At 33.9% G+C, this 17834-nt stretch overlaps 1 protein-coding gene across 1 annotated transcript in view; it reads left to right on the plus strand.

Annotated features, from left to right (window-relative positions):
• Positions 1-17834, plus strand: part of LOC124362458 (disks large 1 tumor suppressor protein-like) — a 713149-nt gene that overhangs the window by 666065 nt on the left and 29250 nt on the right. The window contains exons 11-12 of the mRNA XM_046816976.1: positions 14823-15036; positions 16979-17139. Of these exons, the coding sequence (XP_046672932.1) occupies positions 14823-15036; positions 16979-17139 (375 nt within the window). The remainder of the gene's footprint in view (positions 1-14822; positions 15037-16978; positions 17140-17834) is intronic.

The raw sequence follows: 17834 nt of genomic DNA on the forward strand, positions 1-17834 counted from the left end.
CATATTGGAAAATGGCGGCCATCTTCAAAAAATTTGAAAGTATATTCCTGAGTGAAACTTAAAATTGAGCAAGTTCCAAATTTAAAGTGTGGTGCTAAGTCATGTAATTAAAAAGTTAGCTATTGGATCACTTTAAAAAAACTCACCCTGTATATATACTCTAAAGTAACTCTTCTAGTGGTAGACCCATATGCCGGTTTGTTGTCGATTTCTAACATGTTAAAGGAGTGGTATGCATAATAATAGAAGTGCTCTATCTGTTATTGAAAAGGTTTTTCTGTGGTTATCAAAACGCGAGAAATGTCAATCATTGATATCCTTTGGATGGCAACTTTCTAAACTTCTAATTGACGTTTATCCACAGAAGTCGTCATCGCGGAACATCACGTACAAGCCACATCTCCCGTAAGTAGCCTACAAGTACAGCCCAATATATCTTGTCGTCTATCCCTCGGTGTTCACTATCAAAACAAAAAAAACTGTGCCATTTACTCTCTAACCATTACAGTGAATCTAGTAATTTACTGAAATATAGTATTTCTTTTCGCTATGTTACCTCCCAAACTTTCCTTTTCGCTTTGGATGTGTTTAATTTCTCATAAAATGATTGTTTAAAATCTAAATTGCGTATAGGTATTCTGCTATAAATAAAAATCGAATGTTATTAACATAAATTGATAACTATTATGAACTTGTTCAATGGCGTCAATTGACTTTATCAACACTTTTATTACAACGTTAATATGACCCAAGAAGAAATATATTTTGGGCCTCATTTCTTAGGCTCCGAGGAAAAGTATATAAGAAAAAGCATCGTTAATGTTTAAGTCATAAATTCTTTCCTAAGTCACTTGGAAATAATTAAGCGAGAACGAGTTACATGAATTCACTAAGTTACTTTTTAACTGTTCTTAACAAAACTCGAATTTACCTTAACCACATCTAATATGCCTTGAGGTTTTTTATGGTATGTTGTTGTTGTGATACAAAAGTGGTGTATCACATACTTGTAAGTATTGCGATTTATGTAGTTGAAAATTAATCGAATGAATTGGCCGAAAATAAAGGGCGTAAATTCCTCAATTTCATTAGTATAAATGATCCATTTAGCTTTCTTAACCATTTTCTTACGTCTCAGTTCACTATACCAACACATTTTCAACATATAATCCAATAGTTAGATAAGAATAAAAGTAGTTATAAAAGTATCACCAGCAGATCTCGATAAGTTGTGTATCGCGGCGCCCCTCATTTGCGCAATGCAACATTTATGTGCTCTCTCACTTCAAAGGCATTTTACTAGTATTCACCACAGATAATGAACTTTGACTCATCGTGAATAGCCATAATTCTTGAATGTTGTGTCATGAGGGTAGCCTCTTCGTCATGGACCTTGGGCCGTCCATCTCTTCACTTGAGATTGTATCAGTAGACGAATTTGTCAGACGAAAGTACGTTATGTCTCAGTATTAGGAACCCAGTCCTGTAAAGTTTTATCGTCGAACCTTCCTTCAAATCCAATCGACTGAAACACTTTTGTCCACTTCCTTATTTACAAATCATATATTTGTATATTTAAAAAATGTTGTCTCTGTTAGTCGACTATATTCTGTAATAATTATAAAAAACCCTCACTTAAGCGTGTACTGTTTTATCGGCGTAAACTTACAAGTACAAGTTTTACAAGCCCGTGACGTCGCGTCGTGTCGCAGTTACAACTATACAACCGAGATAACAACAGTGCACAATATTGTACACTGCAACATTACAAAGTAAAGGCCTTCCTATTGTCTGTGCGCCGGAGCTACATAACGCCGCCCTGTAAAACCTTTACGATATGCCGTCCTGAAATGCAAACTTTAGTTAGTTAAGTGATAAAACCCTTTGTTAAACCAAAGTAATGGATACGGGATTAACTGTGTCAATGTTGGTATTTATGAAACAGGATCATGTTTGCAGCCGTTGGACTTGTAAATATGCATTCTTTAAATTGAGTGCGTACGCTCTGTGTAGTGTAAATAACTGATGTTTTGTCAGTCTTTAGTTAGACCAGTGGCCAGAGAAACTCGTGTCTAAAATTAGACGTTTTATGCCATCTTTGAATGTTTTACTTCTTCGATTCTAGACCCTATGGAGGGGTATATAAAATGTCAACTCAGATGAAATTTACGAAAACTCTTGATTGTTTGTTTCCAGTAAACAATGCACTTGGGTGGGTTTAGGACGTAATAATATAACGTTATTGGCTGAGCGTAAGTGAAGCCTATCACTGGAGGGTCTGGAAAAGTTTTATTTCTGTCTGTCTGTCCCCAAGATATCTCGAAAACGAGCTCACCTACTCACTTGAAATGTTGTTGGGAGCTTTATTTTTATATAGGGAACACTGAGTTCGATGATGGCGCATGACTCCATGGGATTTGGCTGAACGTTAGCAAATAGTTTTACATTGGTCTTATGGGTAATCATGATGGCCGGGAGAAAATAGCACAAGATCTAAATTTGTAAATAAGCCGAGTACAATCTTATGAGGTATTGACATATGACATATATGGCCTATGTGAAGACTTTTAATCACAGATAACAGATAAAATTGAGGATCACAGGATCTTTTATTATTTAAACACTGCAATGAATATAACTAAAAAAGATGAACTTAGCTGTACTCTTCAAATCGTGCATGAAACTTAATTTCAACATATACAAGAATGAGTTCTGTGATGATGCATGTCCAACCATAGGATTTGGCTTAGCATCATTGAAGACTATCACTAAGTAGGTTGACAGAATTTCTCTTTTGTCTGCCGGGTATGTACCAATTTCTTTTCCGTATGATTGTCTGGCTGCCTGTCTGACCGCATACAACCGCAGCGAAGCCTGTTACAAGGCACGTGGTGTGGCGTACTCTTACCTTGTCAACTATTTCTGGTCGTGTATCACTTTGTTCAGTCACACAACATGAATGATTTGCAGAGGATAAATTATGTAGGCTATAACAAAAGAAAGTCATAAAAAGTCTTCACATAATTGGGGGAGAGGTTGCATTAGTAACCTACTAACTTATGTACTGTTCCATTTCATCGGAATGCCATTTGTGAATGCTTAAACGTTCGATCTCAAGTTATCCGAAACTTATTGTAGTTTGTTTTATGCAGTGCATTTTATTAATAATTTAATAGTTCCTCATTCAGATAATTAAAGTATAAAATAACTATGTTCCTATTTGTAGCTATTCATTTTTTTCTCCATTTGTATATAAATTTAAGAGGAGGGCTTCCAAAAAATACCTCTTCAATAGTTAAGAACCAGAATTAATGTAATCTACTCACTGGTGGCATTTAAGAATAAACGTACTTTCCAGAGATCGTTACGTATATTACCGCTAGTACTCAAAGATAATAGGAACTTTCCAAATTTACCTATTGTTGATTTTTTTATAATACTTAATTTTTCGCAAGTGCGTATACAATTAAAAACAATTGCCACATATTTTTTTTTTATTTTTTTTTGAGCGTGTGACAATTTAGTTTTGCTTCAGAGTTACGCAGTATTCCGCTGCACTCTATCGCACGAACTCAATTTTCTAGAATCGCGAATTTTCGTAATAATAGGATTCTTACCGCTTCAGATGGCCCAAATATCCGGCCGTAATACACTGAGTATCAGACAAATATTTTACCTAATAATTCTTATAGCGTAGATACCTTGTAGCTTGTAAAGTGTTGGATTTTCGCTAGAAGATGAATAAATGTATGTATTCAACAAAAAGAATTTGTAGGAAAGGTCGGAATGTCCAACAGGACTCAATTACGCTGCAGACAATACGTAGTTGAAATCAATATCGAGTGGACACAGCTACTCGAGCCGACCTGTTATGTGAACTTGGTCTCAATATCGTTTGTTACCTAGTACCGAGCAGTATAGCTTTGTACTGTACTGTGCTACTGTACGCTACAGTTGTCATACTTCGCTCTCATTGTTGCAGCCACTTGTACACTACACGTGTACATTCGTGTGTCAGTCCCTACCATAGACATGATCTATTTAAAAATTAATGCAATAACCAAGTTAATTCACAAACAAAAACGCAAAATTTAAATTTAAAACACTTGGTTTTTAGTTTTTCGTGTAGTTGGTAGTCTATTTAGTTGATTTTTAAAGGAGATCTTTCAACAGATAGATACTCGCAGTAATGACGTGCTTGTAATTCATTTTCGTTTACAAAAGTCAAACAGTTAATTTTACCTCCAGCTATTAAAAGTGTTTATACTGCACCAATATACTACTTTTTTCTTCAGATACACATCTTATAATGTATTCATAGCTATTTGATGTCATTTTCAACGATGTTTTATAAAAGTTGGTTGTTTACAACCAATACGTTGTATAAACAACATGCAACTATTTATTAACGTTTTTTTATCGTCTCGCAAAATGATTAAACTGTGTATTACGTAAAAGTTTGTCTCAACAAAACATCTCATTTGAGTAACTTGTTCCTCTCATATTTGCCAATTTGTAAGATATAGCCACAACTCCATGTTACAGATGTCCTCGTTCATATATCTTAAACAACAGTGTGCAGGGGTGTAAATAACCAACAACTACACGTTGATCGCCATCTAATATGTCGCGGAATGTAAATGAAAAAGAACAAAAAGAATGTTAGCTTTACCCTGACATTTAAAGCTGTGCAACCGGATTTTAATTGGGTTATATTTTTACGTTTCAGACCAAAATTCAGATTACTTCCTAAACGACATAAAACATAAATAATGTTACCACTGCACTAGTAATACTTTCAGGGAGTTCTTGATTCTTTAATGATTTATTTCCTCCAGATTTTTTTAATATAAATATTGTAATAATTTCATATTCTCAAATTCAACGATTTTTATTCAAGTCTGATTATACGATGTCCTTAAATACTGCGTTATTGCCTACCACTCCTGATGGAGTGACAGCCACCTACCTTTATTCATAACAAAATTGAGTTACCTTTGTTTGTTTTTTAAAGGGAGTGTAAAGCATCGCGTGCGACTTAAACTTCCATGATGGTGACAACATTTTATTCTGAAAACATTTTGTGCTCTAAGCTTTTATAGTATCCTCAATCGCACAACTGACACAAAGTAGTTTTATATAAACTCTATTTCATAATTAATATTTTCTTTGTGTATGTAGGAAGAGCATCGTTAATTTAATACATTATTCTTAGTAAAAAAATATATAGGCCTAGTGCATGTTTCGCAATAAAACTTCTTGTTTTCTTTTTTATGTTCTTCATGGTAATAATATTAATGCATTTATTACCATAGATTTTTAAAAATAAACTTCATATGTCCGTTGTTTCTTAAAGTTTTAAGAAACTTTTTCTTTTCCAGTAAGATATTAGTGAAGATGCTACTAAGAACGGGACAGTAAATTAATTAATTAGTCACCTTGCAAGATTTTAAAAGAGTAATGGGGTGTGGAATATAGATAAATTGTTGTCATTCCATATTCAATTATAAATATTATTTACTTATATTTGTAGTCTTAAATTTCAAGCCGTAAATTGAATCTCTATTGGCCCATATTCGATTACGCGATGGAAGCGATATTATTTGTGACAGGCGCGCGTCGCTCATCGGGGCCCAGCTGCAAAAAGCACACTTGACCATCTCATTAGAGGCCGGTATTAATTTATCCGGGGATGTTATTAAAATAGTCGATGTGTAAAGAGGCGAGCCGTGCTCAAGGCCTTGTGGTGAACACCTTGAAAAGGACGACTTTAATGAGCAGGACTCGGGGAGTAATCCTCTTGTGTCCGACTGTCTGCACCTCGCCTTCCATTTCCTCCGCTAATGCTCTTAGTCCGGTCCTGCGCCCCTCCCCCTGCCCTACTAAACACTCGCACTTGCAACTTACAGCTGTTCCATGTGAAAGAAGCGAAGTTAAGCTGAGCTCGGACTGACCAGTCGTGTATTGTGTAAACTTACAGACTGGTCTCCTTTATAACATGAAAGGTCGCGAGTTAGTCAACTGTTCACTTCACACTGTCTTCAACTGTCACTTGTTGCGATATTCATATAGCATATAAAATCTGATGTACCATAGTTTGGTCAATAATCACGTGTGTAATAAACCAGAATAATGTTTAGATTAAATTCAGGTAATTATTACTTGTACTTAGTTTTTTGTGGGCTTTAATATTTAATAACTATTCTTTCTGTTCAATAAATTTATCTTTAGAAGTAAACAAAATTGTTTTCCAAAAATTTCAAAAGATTTTGCCTCTGCTTCTGCTTATTTTATAGTTGATTCAATTGGGCTGCATCCTGAGAACTACCTCACATAGGCAAGTTCGATTCGAAAACAGGCTAACCATGATTGCAAACTTATGCCAGATATGTAGATAAGTATGTACACAGTGAGCTGCTTTGATATTGTAAGTTTTGTGTCAGAAAATAGAAACCATGCAGATTTCAATCCACGTTTTAGTATTTCATGATAGATTCTGTACAAATAAAAATGCATTAAAAGTTTGCGGTCAAATATTATAAAGGATTCATTATTTAAATGCATTATTATTAATTACAACGTATCGTAACAACCCTCATTTAATGGTGTTCAGTCCTTGGTATCACTTGACTGACATCCTGTGGTGTATCCTATAATTATTTTCGTGGATGGGACAGAATATTCTTGGAAACTATAAAAGCTGTGTAAATTGAAATACCATCCCCGAATGTCGACAGGGGATATACCTATCCATGTCCTTCTCCTTGGATTATGGTATAAATAAAGGCATACTAGAAGTATGCCAAAACAAAACTTTAGTGTTGCAAAACAACAGCCTGTCTCTCGAAAATATAGAATTTTAACAATAAAAATGTGTGTTTGGTCACGTTCATTTCCAATTAATTGCTATTGTTGTCCGCGATTCATTACAAGTACCATGAAGGATGTCATGTTTAATGAGTTAAAAGTATTTCTTAATTACGTGTATCTCACGTATAGTAACTGGCAATTTCCACCATGTGACAATAATTGTGAATTACAATTGTTAAGTGAAATTACAACATTTATTTTTGTTTAGTTCCTATATACATAATTCAAGTTTATGAATTCCATTTTGGAAGATGTTTTACTGCTGTAACCATTAGAAAAAACAAACATTCTTGACCTATTGAGTTTTTGGCGAAATCAGTGATATTTGCAATTGGCACTAATCTAAAATCTAGACCTCATTATGTGGTACCGAAATATCGTTGTTAAAATTAGAAACAAATCTGTGTGTATTACGGGAGGGAGACATGTTCCTAGTCTCCCTATTAGAGAGAATTGGCAACCTCGACTACGCTCAATACGCTCAGATGTAGAAAATACAAATTACTTGTTAATTCATTGTTAGAATTAAACACAGAAACGAAAATAAGAATAAACATCATGTATCACGTAAATAACGTATACGAGAGTTAGGAGGTATATTTTAAAGTTATTTTGTATTATGAACGCCCACGTTCTGCACCACTGATGTGTGTGGTAAGGTATGATAACAGATTAAGGAAAGAGCTCCAGGGAAATCACCACACTCGGATAGGTTTTTGATGATAAGAAACTGCACCACACTGCCTGAGCCATCTCGAAAGGTGGCGGTTTTTGTTGCGGGTCTGATATTCAAATACAATTACTGTCGGATTTGATAGGATCTAAGGAACCGTCAATATTTCTTTAATACAAATTGTTTTTAAGTTTTAAAAGTTGTATAGCCTTTATATATTTTTTTATTTAATATTAAATCAACTTAATATATATTTCCTGCTCTGTAAATTTGTTGCAGTTAGTTCGAAAAGTAGAGAAACGTGTTAAGATGTTCTTGTTCGTATTGTATTAATAATCATTTACAAACATATCCACACCTTCACTGCTAGTGTACACAGAGTGAGACACACTGCTCTTAATCCGGGTCTGCCACAGTTAACGTGTTAAGATGGTCTTGTTCGTATTGTATTAATAATCATTTACAAACATATCCACACCTTCACTGCTAGTGTACACAGAGTGAGACACACTGCTCTTAATCCGGGTCTGCCACAGTTAACGTGTTAAGATGGTCTTGTTCGTATTGTATTAATAATCATTTACAAACATATCCACACCTTCACTGCTAGTGTACACAGAGTGAGACACACTGCTCTTAATCCGGGTCTGCACCATAAGGCTACTGCCACAGTTAACGTGTTAAGATGTTCTTGTTCGTATTGTATTAATAATCATTTACAAACATATCCACACCTTCACTGCTAGTGTACACAGAGTGAGACACACTGCTCTTAATCCGGGTCTGCACCATAAGGCTTCTGCCACAGTTAACGTGTTAAGATGTTCTTGTTCGTATTGTATTAATAATCATTTACAAACATATCCACACCTTCACTGCTAGTGTACACAGAGTGAGACACACTGCTCTTAATCCGGGTCTGCACCATAAGGCTTCTGCCACAGTTAACGTGTTAAGATGTTCTTGTTCGTATTGTATTAATAATCATTTACAAACATATCCACACCTTCACTGCTAGTGTACACAGAGTGAGACACACTGCTCTTAATCCGGGTCTGCACCATAAGGCTACTGCCACAGTTAACGTGTTAAGATGTTCTTGTTCGTATTGTATTAATAATCATTTACAAACATATCCACACCTTCACTGCTAGTGTACACAGAGTGAGACACACTGCTCTTAATCCGGGTCTGCACCATAAGGCTACTGCCACAGTTAACGTGTTAAGATGTTCTTGTTCGTATTGTATTAATAATCATTTACAAAAACATATCCACACCTTCACTGCTAGTGTACACAGAGTGAGACACACTGCTCTTAATCCGGGTCTGCACCATAAGGCTACTGCCACAGTTAACGTGTTAAGATGTTCTTGTTCGTATTGTATTAATAATCATTTACAAACATATCCACACCTTCACTGCTAGTGTACACAGAGTGAGACACACTGCTCTTAATCCGGGTCTGCACCATAAGGCTACTGCCACAGTTAACGTGTTAAGATGTTCTTGTTCGTATTGTATTAATAATCATTTACAAACATATCCACACCTTCACTGCTAGTGTACACAGAGTGAGACACACTGCTCTTTAATCCGGGTCTGCACCATAAGGCTACTGCCACAGTTAACGTGTTAAGATGTTCTTGTTCGTTATTGTACTGCTAGTGTACACAGAGTGAGACACACTGCTCTTAATCCGGGTCTGCACCATAAGGCTACTGCCACAGTTAACGTGTTAAGATGTTCTTGTTGATAATCATTTACAAACATATCCACACCTTCACTGCTAGTGTACACAGAGTGAGACACACTGCTCTTAATCCGGGTCTGCACCATAAGGCTACTGCCACAGTTAACTAAGATGTTCTTGTTCGTATTGTATTAATAATCATTTACAAACATATCCACACCTTCACTGCTAGTGTACACAGAGTGAGACACACTGCTCTTTATCCGGGTCTGCACCATAAGGCTACTGCCACAGTTAACGTGTTAAGATGTTCTTGTTCGTATTGTATTAATAATCATTTACCACACCTTCACTGCTAGTGTACACAGAGTGAGACACACTGCTCTTAATCCGGGTCTGCACCATAAGGCTACTGCCACAGTTAACGTGTTAAGAAAATATAATGTACTCAAATTATAATTTTTTAATAAATTTTGATTAAATTAGTTTTTGAAACATTTTAAATTGTTGTATATATTTTCGTATTTTTATTATTGACGGCGCTGTTTAGACCTTGACCATCTTGAAGTCGAAAAATTCTAGATAACTTCTCTTCGTCGTAATCAATATACCCTTGAGCATTGATTTGTTCCATTTAACCATCTTTCATATGGTTTATAACGGTAATAACATATTTATACAATAACACGGAATAACGAATACTATGAATCCATGTTTTCAATGCTTGCTGTAAGCATCCAACAAAAAATAAAGAAATAACAATTCTTTTGTAAATTTTAATTTAATAATAGATCATTGTAAAGGTGCTCATAGTACAATGTTAATAACTTCCATGTAATTTATGACTACATCGAAAAATCAATAATTAACTCATTATGTACAGAAATGTACCAAGGCCCTTGTTGGCGAATCTTGTTATGTACATATTGGTGTAGCCTATTACGCGTAATGGTAGAAACGATAGGAAATAATCTGGGGATTGGTTGATTCTGGAATGAAGCAAAAAATGATGGTACTAAGCTGATTTCCCCTGTGGAAGCTTCCTACGCACTCCGTGTCTCCGTCTCTTCTCTAAAAAGTGATAGAGTATTCACCTGGAGCGCATTATTTAAATCACTACTTGATAAAGTTGTGAGCTGCTACGTTCTCTGACCGGTTGTTAGACAACGCTTGGTGGCACATTACTACTGTATGTTCCAATCGTTAGATTCAGAACAGTTTAGCCTTATTTTAAATAATAAAATTTTATGAGTAGGCTATTTTAAAAACTTTGTGCCACATGTTTCGTCTTTGTGCTATATTATTTAAAATATGATATTTTAAAATGTATTCCCAATTGACACACAACTACAAGGAAAATTCTGGTTATCAGTCAATACGTTTATCGTACTCATCTCACTGCCATATATATCGGGTACAGTGAAACGAACTTGAATTTTACCCCTCAAGGACGATGTTAATCTTCATACATTTATACGTCCTTGTTTTTAATCAATCGTAGAAATATGCGTCATGCCTTATTGTGTATATACCTTTTAAAGGTCAAAAACGATGGAGTACAAAAACAGTTATTTTGTAAAATAACCAATAAATAGAAATATTGAAACATAAGAAAGTTCATGCGTTTTTATTGTATCATTTAATATGAAACATTTCGCTTAATTTTACGTCAAACCTACGGTTTTAATAGTATTTTTTAACAGACTGTGCATCAGGATCTTAATGATGATTAAGTCGCACTCAGTAACTTGAAAGTTTTGAACGTGCTACCGAGCAACTGAACCAGTATCTAAAGTTTGGCTCCAAAGGATTTCTCTTCCTTATTCCGGAGACAAGTGACGGAAATAATCGAACGCGTTGCAAAGCTGTGGATTTCAAATGAAACATAAAAGGTTTACTGTGTCTCGACTTCTCACAGCCCCAATAGTTTCCCGCTTTTACGACAGGGCTTACCCCGGCAGTGTGAAAGGAATAACCGCGTGCTAGATGTTGTACTGTTACATGAGGAAGGGGATGACTAGATAAAGACAAATTCATCAACGTTAAGTAGTACGTACCGTAGCCTACTTTATAGAGATATCGTGTGGAATAAATTACTTTATGAATTAGCCTATTTCTTATTTGTTACTATGTTTTAACATGATGTATATTGTATGTAATATGCAGTTACACGGATTTTTAGTATTGTTTTCCAAAATCAAATATTGTAATTAAGTAAAGTACATTTTCAATTTTATGTTTACCACTATAAAAATTAAGGTAGTAAATCTTTATTTCTCCACAATGACATGAGATTGTTTATCCACTAGATATCTTTTAGGAGTTGTATTCATAATCCTCAAATTTCCGGTTTAAATAGGTAATAAAATTTTAAAATTCGAAACAAATAATATATCTTAAAACTGTAAAAGATAATTAGATGCATATTAAGGTGTGTAAATTAAAAAAATAGCTTCATTGTGCTTCTTTTTGGTATTTATATATTGTTACCCGCTTGTTACTTTTTAACATATATAATAATAGAAATGTTGAAACTATTGATGTTTTATTTGTGGCTACAGTATTTAAGTTGGTCCATTCTAGTCTGCAACAAACAGTATTCTTATTCTATTGTAATAAAAATGAGTACCATTGACAGGAAAACATGACTGAGGAACAAATCGGTGTATCGCATCCAACAATAAACAATAAACGTGCGTTGTTCGATTGTGTGCGAGAGATGCAAAAAAAAACTAACGAAAGCTGGAGTGTTCAGTCATTTAGCAAAACTAACTTCATTTCCCTCATTACGTGTCCTGTATCAAAATTGGGATCTAAATGGCATTTAGTAAACACAGCGGTGGCGAGAGTGTGGGGGCCGGTGCGGCGGTGCGTTGATTGTTTGTTTAATTAAAAAAAGTTTGTGTTGCACCCCCTTCCCAGTGTGGTGGCTCTCCACACAGTCGAGTTGCCATCTCATTTGCCAGTGTGCCGCATCTATCACTGTAATTGTCATTAGCCTTAACTACTGTAGTGTTCAATGGTTCTTGCCAATTTATCGATCTGCCGTATGGACTCGCCGGCGAAAAAACGTGTCCACTGGGCTTTCTTCATGAAGTGAGTACAGTCATTGTTTTGTCCTCCTCACTCAACATTGTAACCTCGTACTGTACCAACACACGTGAGTAGTGCAAAAGTTTCTCCGTCGCGTGTATCGTTTTCGGTCAAGTTATTTATTATGCTGTTATATATCATTCAGATTTAAGACAGTTGACAGTATTTTTAATTATTATTGTAGTGAACACAATTTACACTTGGGAAACATTGAAGATTGTGTACACCGTTAAATGTCAAATGCCACATCACATAAGCTGTAGGTATTAACTAGAATTTTAATAATATACTGTATACAAATTTATTGAGCCTTTCATTTAATAAAATTGATCTAGTTTGTAAACTTAAAATAAAACTAAGGCATGTATATTAGTATTCAGAATAGAGATGTATGTCTGTAATGAGAATGATCTTGTAATATTAAAACAAGTACCAAATTCTTAATTTAAAAAATGTATGTACCTATGTAATGTAAATCTTACTTTTATGAAAATTCAGTTTTCGAAATGAATAGATGAGGTTTAAAATAATATTAAATTTTTTGTATCCTTTACTATTGGGTTAAATATATCAATCATATTTCAACACATGCTGTCTGCCGAAAACAACCAATCATGCAGAAGGAAATTTACTTTGGAACTACATGCAATGCTGATAGAAATTACGTATAAACACATTGTTTCTTGTAAGTTGTCTTTCAATGGGATATAGGTTTATATTTCGTTTTTGAAAAAATTAAATGAAGTTTGTGACATCGTAAATATATTATTTCATCTCATAACCTGGATTCGTAATGATTACTATATACCACAATCTGTAGAAATCTCATCAACCCTTTACACAGCGGAATGATGTATTCTAGATGTGGAGTTGAGTTACAGTTCTCCAGACGTCTTATTTAATTTCCTCTCATATCAATATTCATTAAGATGTGGTAGATCTATCATTTGTAATCCCATGACTCCAGTACATGCCCTTTTTGTGACAAAAGAGGAATTATTATAAAATAGCTAAGTTATATGGATATTACAAATTTTTATTGATTCACTTTCCATTCAGAAAATTCCTTATTTTGTATATAGTGGAAGGGAATGAATGGCACCAAGAGGATGATTATTGGAGGAGCTTGGATGTTCAGTACAATGTAATTTAGCAGTAATCCACCATAATTAAAATTCTTTTTTGAATCCAAAACAAATCAAATTTTAATTGTTTTACTTGTTCCCAAGGCATGCAAAATGTATTGCTTTATTAGTATAAGTTATTATTAAACTTAAAACATTTGCTTTCAGTATCATATATGATATGATCCAACTTATGTGACTAAACAAGCTTTGAAGTGATATATATATATATATATATATATATATATATATATACTGTATATATATATATATATATATATATATATATATATTTATTTATCTTTTGATGGAACTAGAAAATATCTAAAACGTCAAAATCTGAGTATTTGGTAAATTAATTAAAAAAAAAACCTTAATTCCTTGTTATTATTGAATTTATCCAAAAAAATATAGAAAGGCAGGTTTGCATTTAAAACTTGAGGAATAAACATAGTCATTTTATCAGAACATATAAACAGAATTCCATAATCAGGAACCAGATTATGACAGGAGTGATGGGTATTTTCTGTATGATGCTGCTGGGATAAAGGAACAAGACCAGGAGCTGTTTGACTATATCTTGTATGAAAGTTTTTAAAAATGCAAGCAAAACACTTTGTAAGCGCTCATTAGTAAACTTTTCACCATGAGAATTAGCTACTAATATCTACATATATAATGACTGTCAAATGTGACTACGTGACTATCTGAATCACAACATAGTGCTTCCCCTAGATTAATCGACTTTGTATAGTTAAATATTATTGGAGTTTCACTTATGCAAGATACCAGCAATATCTGAAATCGAGCATTCTGCGGTGTCTATTCATCTTATACATTACATTGCCTGTTTATTATATATATTAAACAAGGTGTATTTCTCTTAACCTTTAGTATTTAGTAAAATCTTTACCGCAACTCAGGAACATCATTCAGTGAGTTTGCCTCGGTTAGTTCCGTTTTTAGATTATAGAATTTTTATACTTCAAATCATTATTTTCATTTAAAAAATTTTCCATTTTTCATGAAAAACATTTGGAATTTTATTTTTAGGCATTATACATGTCTAGACAAAGCAAATAAACCAGAAGAAAATAACATGATTTCATATTTCTCCAAATATTATAAGATAGTTTATAGACGTAGATGTTTTACAGGATGTCAGAATTTCACACTAAGCTAGTCATATCCAGACAGTAGTCCATACAGGTTTGAAGGAAGCGCTATCTACACATTATCTACAGCTTCCTAATGGTAACCTTTTGTAATTTTGAGCTCAGTAACACCATCGTCCTGTGTTTATTGTGACTTAGTATAGAAAACGTACTTTCTCAATATATGTCTATATGAGGCTGTCCTATTGTTGTAGGGAGGTGAGGACAGTGGTGCTGAACAAGGGCACTTCAGGGCTAGGATTTAACATTGTCGGTGGGGAGGATGGTGAGGGCATCTTTGTGTCTTTCATCTTGGCAGGAGGCCCCGCCGACATGAGCGGGGAGCTGCGGCGGGGCGATCAGATCCTCAGTGTCAATGGAGTTAACTTACGCAATGCCACACATGAAGAGGCTGCCCAAGCACTCAAGGTATGTTACTTTGTTTCCATGAGACTTGTTAACTCAATTGCTTGTTATCTCTCGCATCATCATGGATAAGCCTTACAGAAGAGTACTTGAATTAAATTCAGTACTTTTACTAAAATGATAAACATTAATTTTATATCAATTACTACTAAGTACAGTAACAAAGTAAACATACAAGTGAGTAATTTTATCATTTAATCAATAATATAAAGGCCTATTGGATTTACGAAATAATTTTGAAGATTATTGAGTGAATTAATTGTATTCATCCTTCTTAATATTATTATTTTTAAAGTTTTTTTTTAATCGGCCTCACTATTATATCATATATAAATATATTGGATATCATATAATATGTATATCCGAAATTGTTGATCCTTTGCCCGCATCATTGCCCAAAATGGAGTCTATTAACAGGACAGTTTTCTTCCGTCTGGCGAGCCAAGAAAAACTATAAATTTGCCTAGTTCATTTATTCCAAGACCCCCTTGATACTAAGCCTATTTGCATTATATGACCCAGTAATTAGATATTCTAAGATTACAAACACCAATAATTTAATGTTTTTCGTTAACGACTTGAAAGGTTCTACAAAACATAAAAATGGTATTTGAGCTGTGACATTCCTCACACTCAATTTATTCTAACTGAGACCTTCATTTTACTTAATGGTGCTTGCTTATTCCTCAGGGCTATTTTGTACACTTGAGTTTTAGAGATATGTACTGACTGGGTATTGTTGCCTGGAGGAGCATTACGCAACTATAGTTGAAAAGTTGGTGAGTTGAGAATTGCGAATTGAGTGCGAGTCCCATTAACCAATCCAAGTTACTCATAGGAATTCGTAACAAATGTTAATTTTAGTAATAAATAAAGCAAGTAGAGAATAAAAACTGACTAACTGTGATTAATTGGTTAGTCAGACGTCTGATGTCTTACAGAACAGTTTCTCTTATATTATTTCAAAGATAGCAAATTAATTATAGAGTTGTGCAAATATATGTTTATATATTATAGTATACCATTCATATGCTGAAAAAGATCCAAATAGTTTTGCTACAGGTGTATTATTGTCTTTTATAAATTATATAAAACAGGATTTGTACTTTGGGTGTCTAGCTTAAAAATGTTAGGCCCCTTTAGAGACAAAATATATCCAGGATGATTATTCAGATCCATCATGACTGTGAAACCCATCATTTTATAGATTTTATGTTCTCAAAGAATGTGTAATTATTATAATATGATTTCACTTTAGAAAAATATATAATAAATTACATTAGAAAAATATATAATGAATATTAATGGAGGTCTGTATCAGAAGGAGTACAATTTATCATACCTGTGACCATTTATTAGTCTGGTAGTGAGGTTACGGCAGGGAAATGAATTACTGCACTTGCTTACACTACTTTGTTTTAAATTAACTATAAATTTTCTTCCAACAAATTGAATTTTCCTATGAATATCATTATGTAGGGATAAATGGTTTTTCCATAGATATGATGATTATTCACAAATAAGTGCACTTTTTTAATCCATAGAGTAAGTGCGAAAAGCCATGTTTATTAAATCATAGTAAACAAAAGGCATATTTCAATCATTAAAAACTATAATTTCTTTGTCTGTACTGCATTATTGGCTTTTTAGTTATTTTATTCAGATTGCTCTGAATCACTGAGAAAGGAAATATTGTTCTCTCTCTGTGAGCTGATTGAGTCTAAAATTTATCGGTAAAGAATTTTGGTGATAAATAAAAAAAATATTACTTTTTCATTATAAGTAGGGGCTCACAAATGATTCTTTTCAATAATGCAGATTCCCTAAGTTTGTCTGGATTTTTTTTTATAACATTTATTGGGGATATTTTACATAATTAGATTCTTGATGGTTTTTTTAATGGGTGAATTATATTTTGGCTCAACCAATCATTGTATTTGTTCAGGGAGCTGGTCAGACTGTGACGATAGTGGCCCAGTACAAACCAGAGGACTACAACAGGTTCGAGGCCAAGATCCATGACTTGAAGCAGCAGATGACACAACAGATCTCCACCTCTACAGGCACCTTGCTGCGAACTTCCCAGAAACGATCTCTATATGTCAGGTATAGTGTATGTTATATGACTCGATCCTTCTACTCTTTATTGGGGTAGAATGAAAGTGAATATAGAGCATTATAGGATGGTCATTTTTTCTGTGCAAAAACAGAACAAATTTCTGAGTTGTTTAAAACTATAAAAACATTGCTTTTTGCGATTGTTTATTTTCTTATTTAAAGTGGTTTAATTAAGATGCAGTCAGTTGGTAATTTGGTCAAAGGTAGATAGATCAACCAATATGTATTATATACCTAAGGGATACAAAAAGATGTACAGTAACATACTGTAAGGAATTGGTAAATAATTCCAGGACGATGAATTTGTGATTTTTGGAAATTGTTACATATTGTGGCGGTATCATTCTATTCTAAAACAAATTGTCTATTGCATGTTATTTTTTTTACTTATTTACCACATACATAAATATCCACATGCCAAGTCTCCCTGACATATTATAAAGATGACAATTTTATTCTTATACTTTTATATGTCATAACTGTTATTAAATGGTACACAAATACTTGCTTTCCACAGGTTTTTACAAAGATGGAGAAGCGGTGATCAAGGATTCTGTTGCATTATACTTCATTAGTGTGGTAGTAGTAATATGAAAAGATACCAGAATACCAGACATTTTCCATTGTTATATGTTACAAGTCTAGAACTCTTCATTTGTACAGATTGATTTCTATCCTCTTCT

This window comes from Homalodisca vitripennis, chromosome 5, assembly GCF_021130785.1.
Source record: "Homalodisca vitripennis isolate AUS2020 chromosome 5, UT_GWSS_2.1, whole genome shotgun sequence".
NCBI classification, from domain to species: domain Eukaryota; kingdom Metazoa; phylum Arthropoda; class Insecta; order Hemiptera; family Cicadellidae; genus Homalodisca; species Homalodisca vitripennis.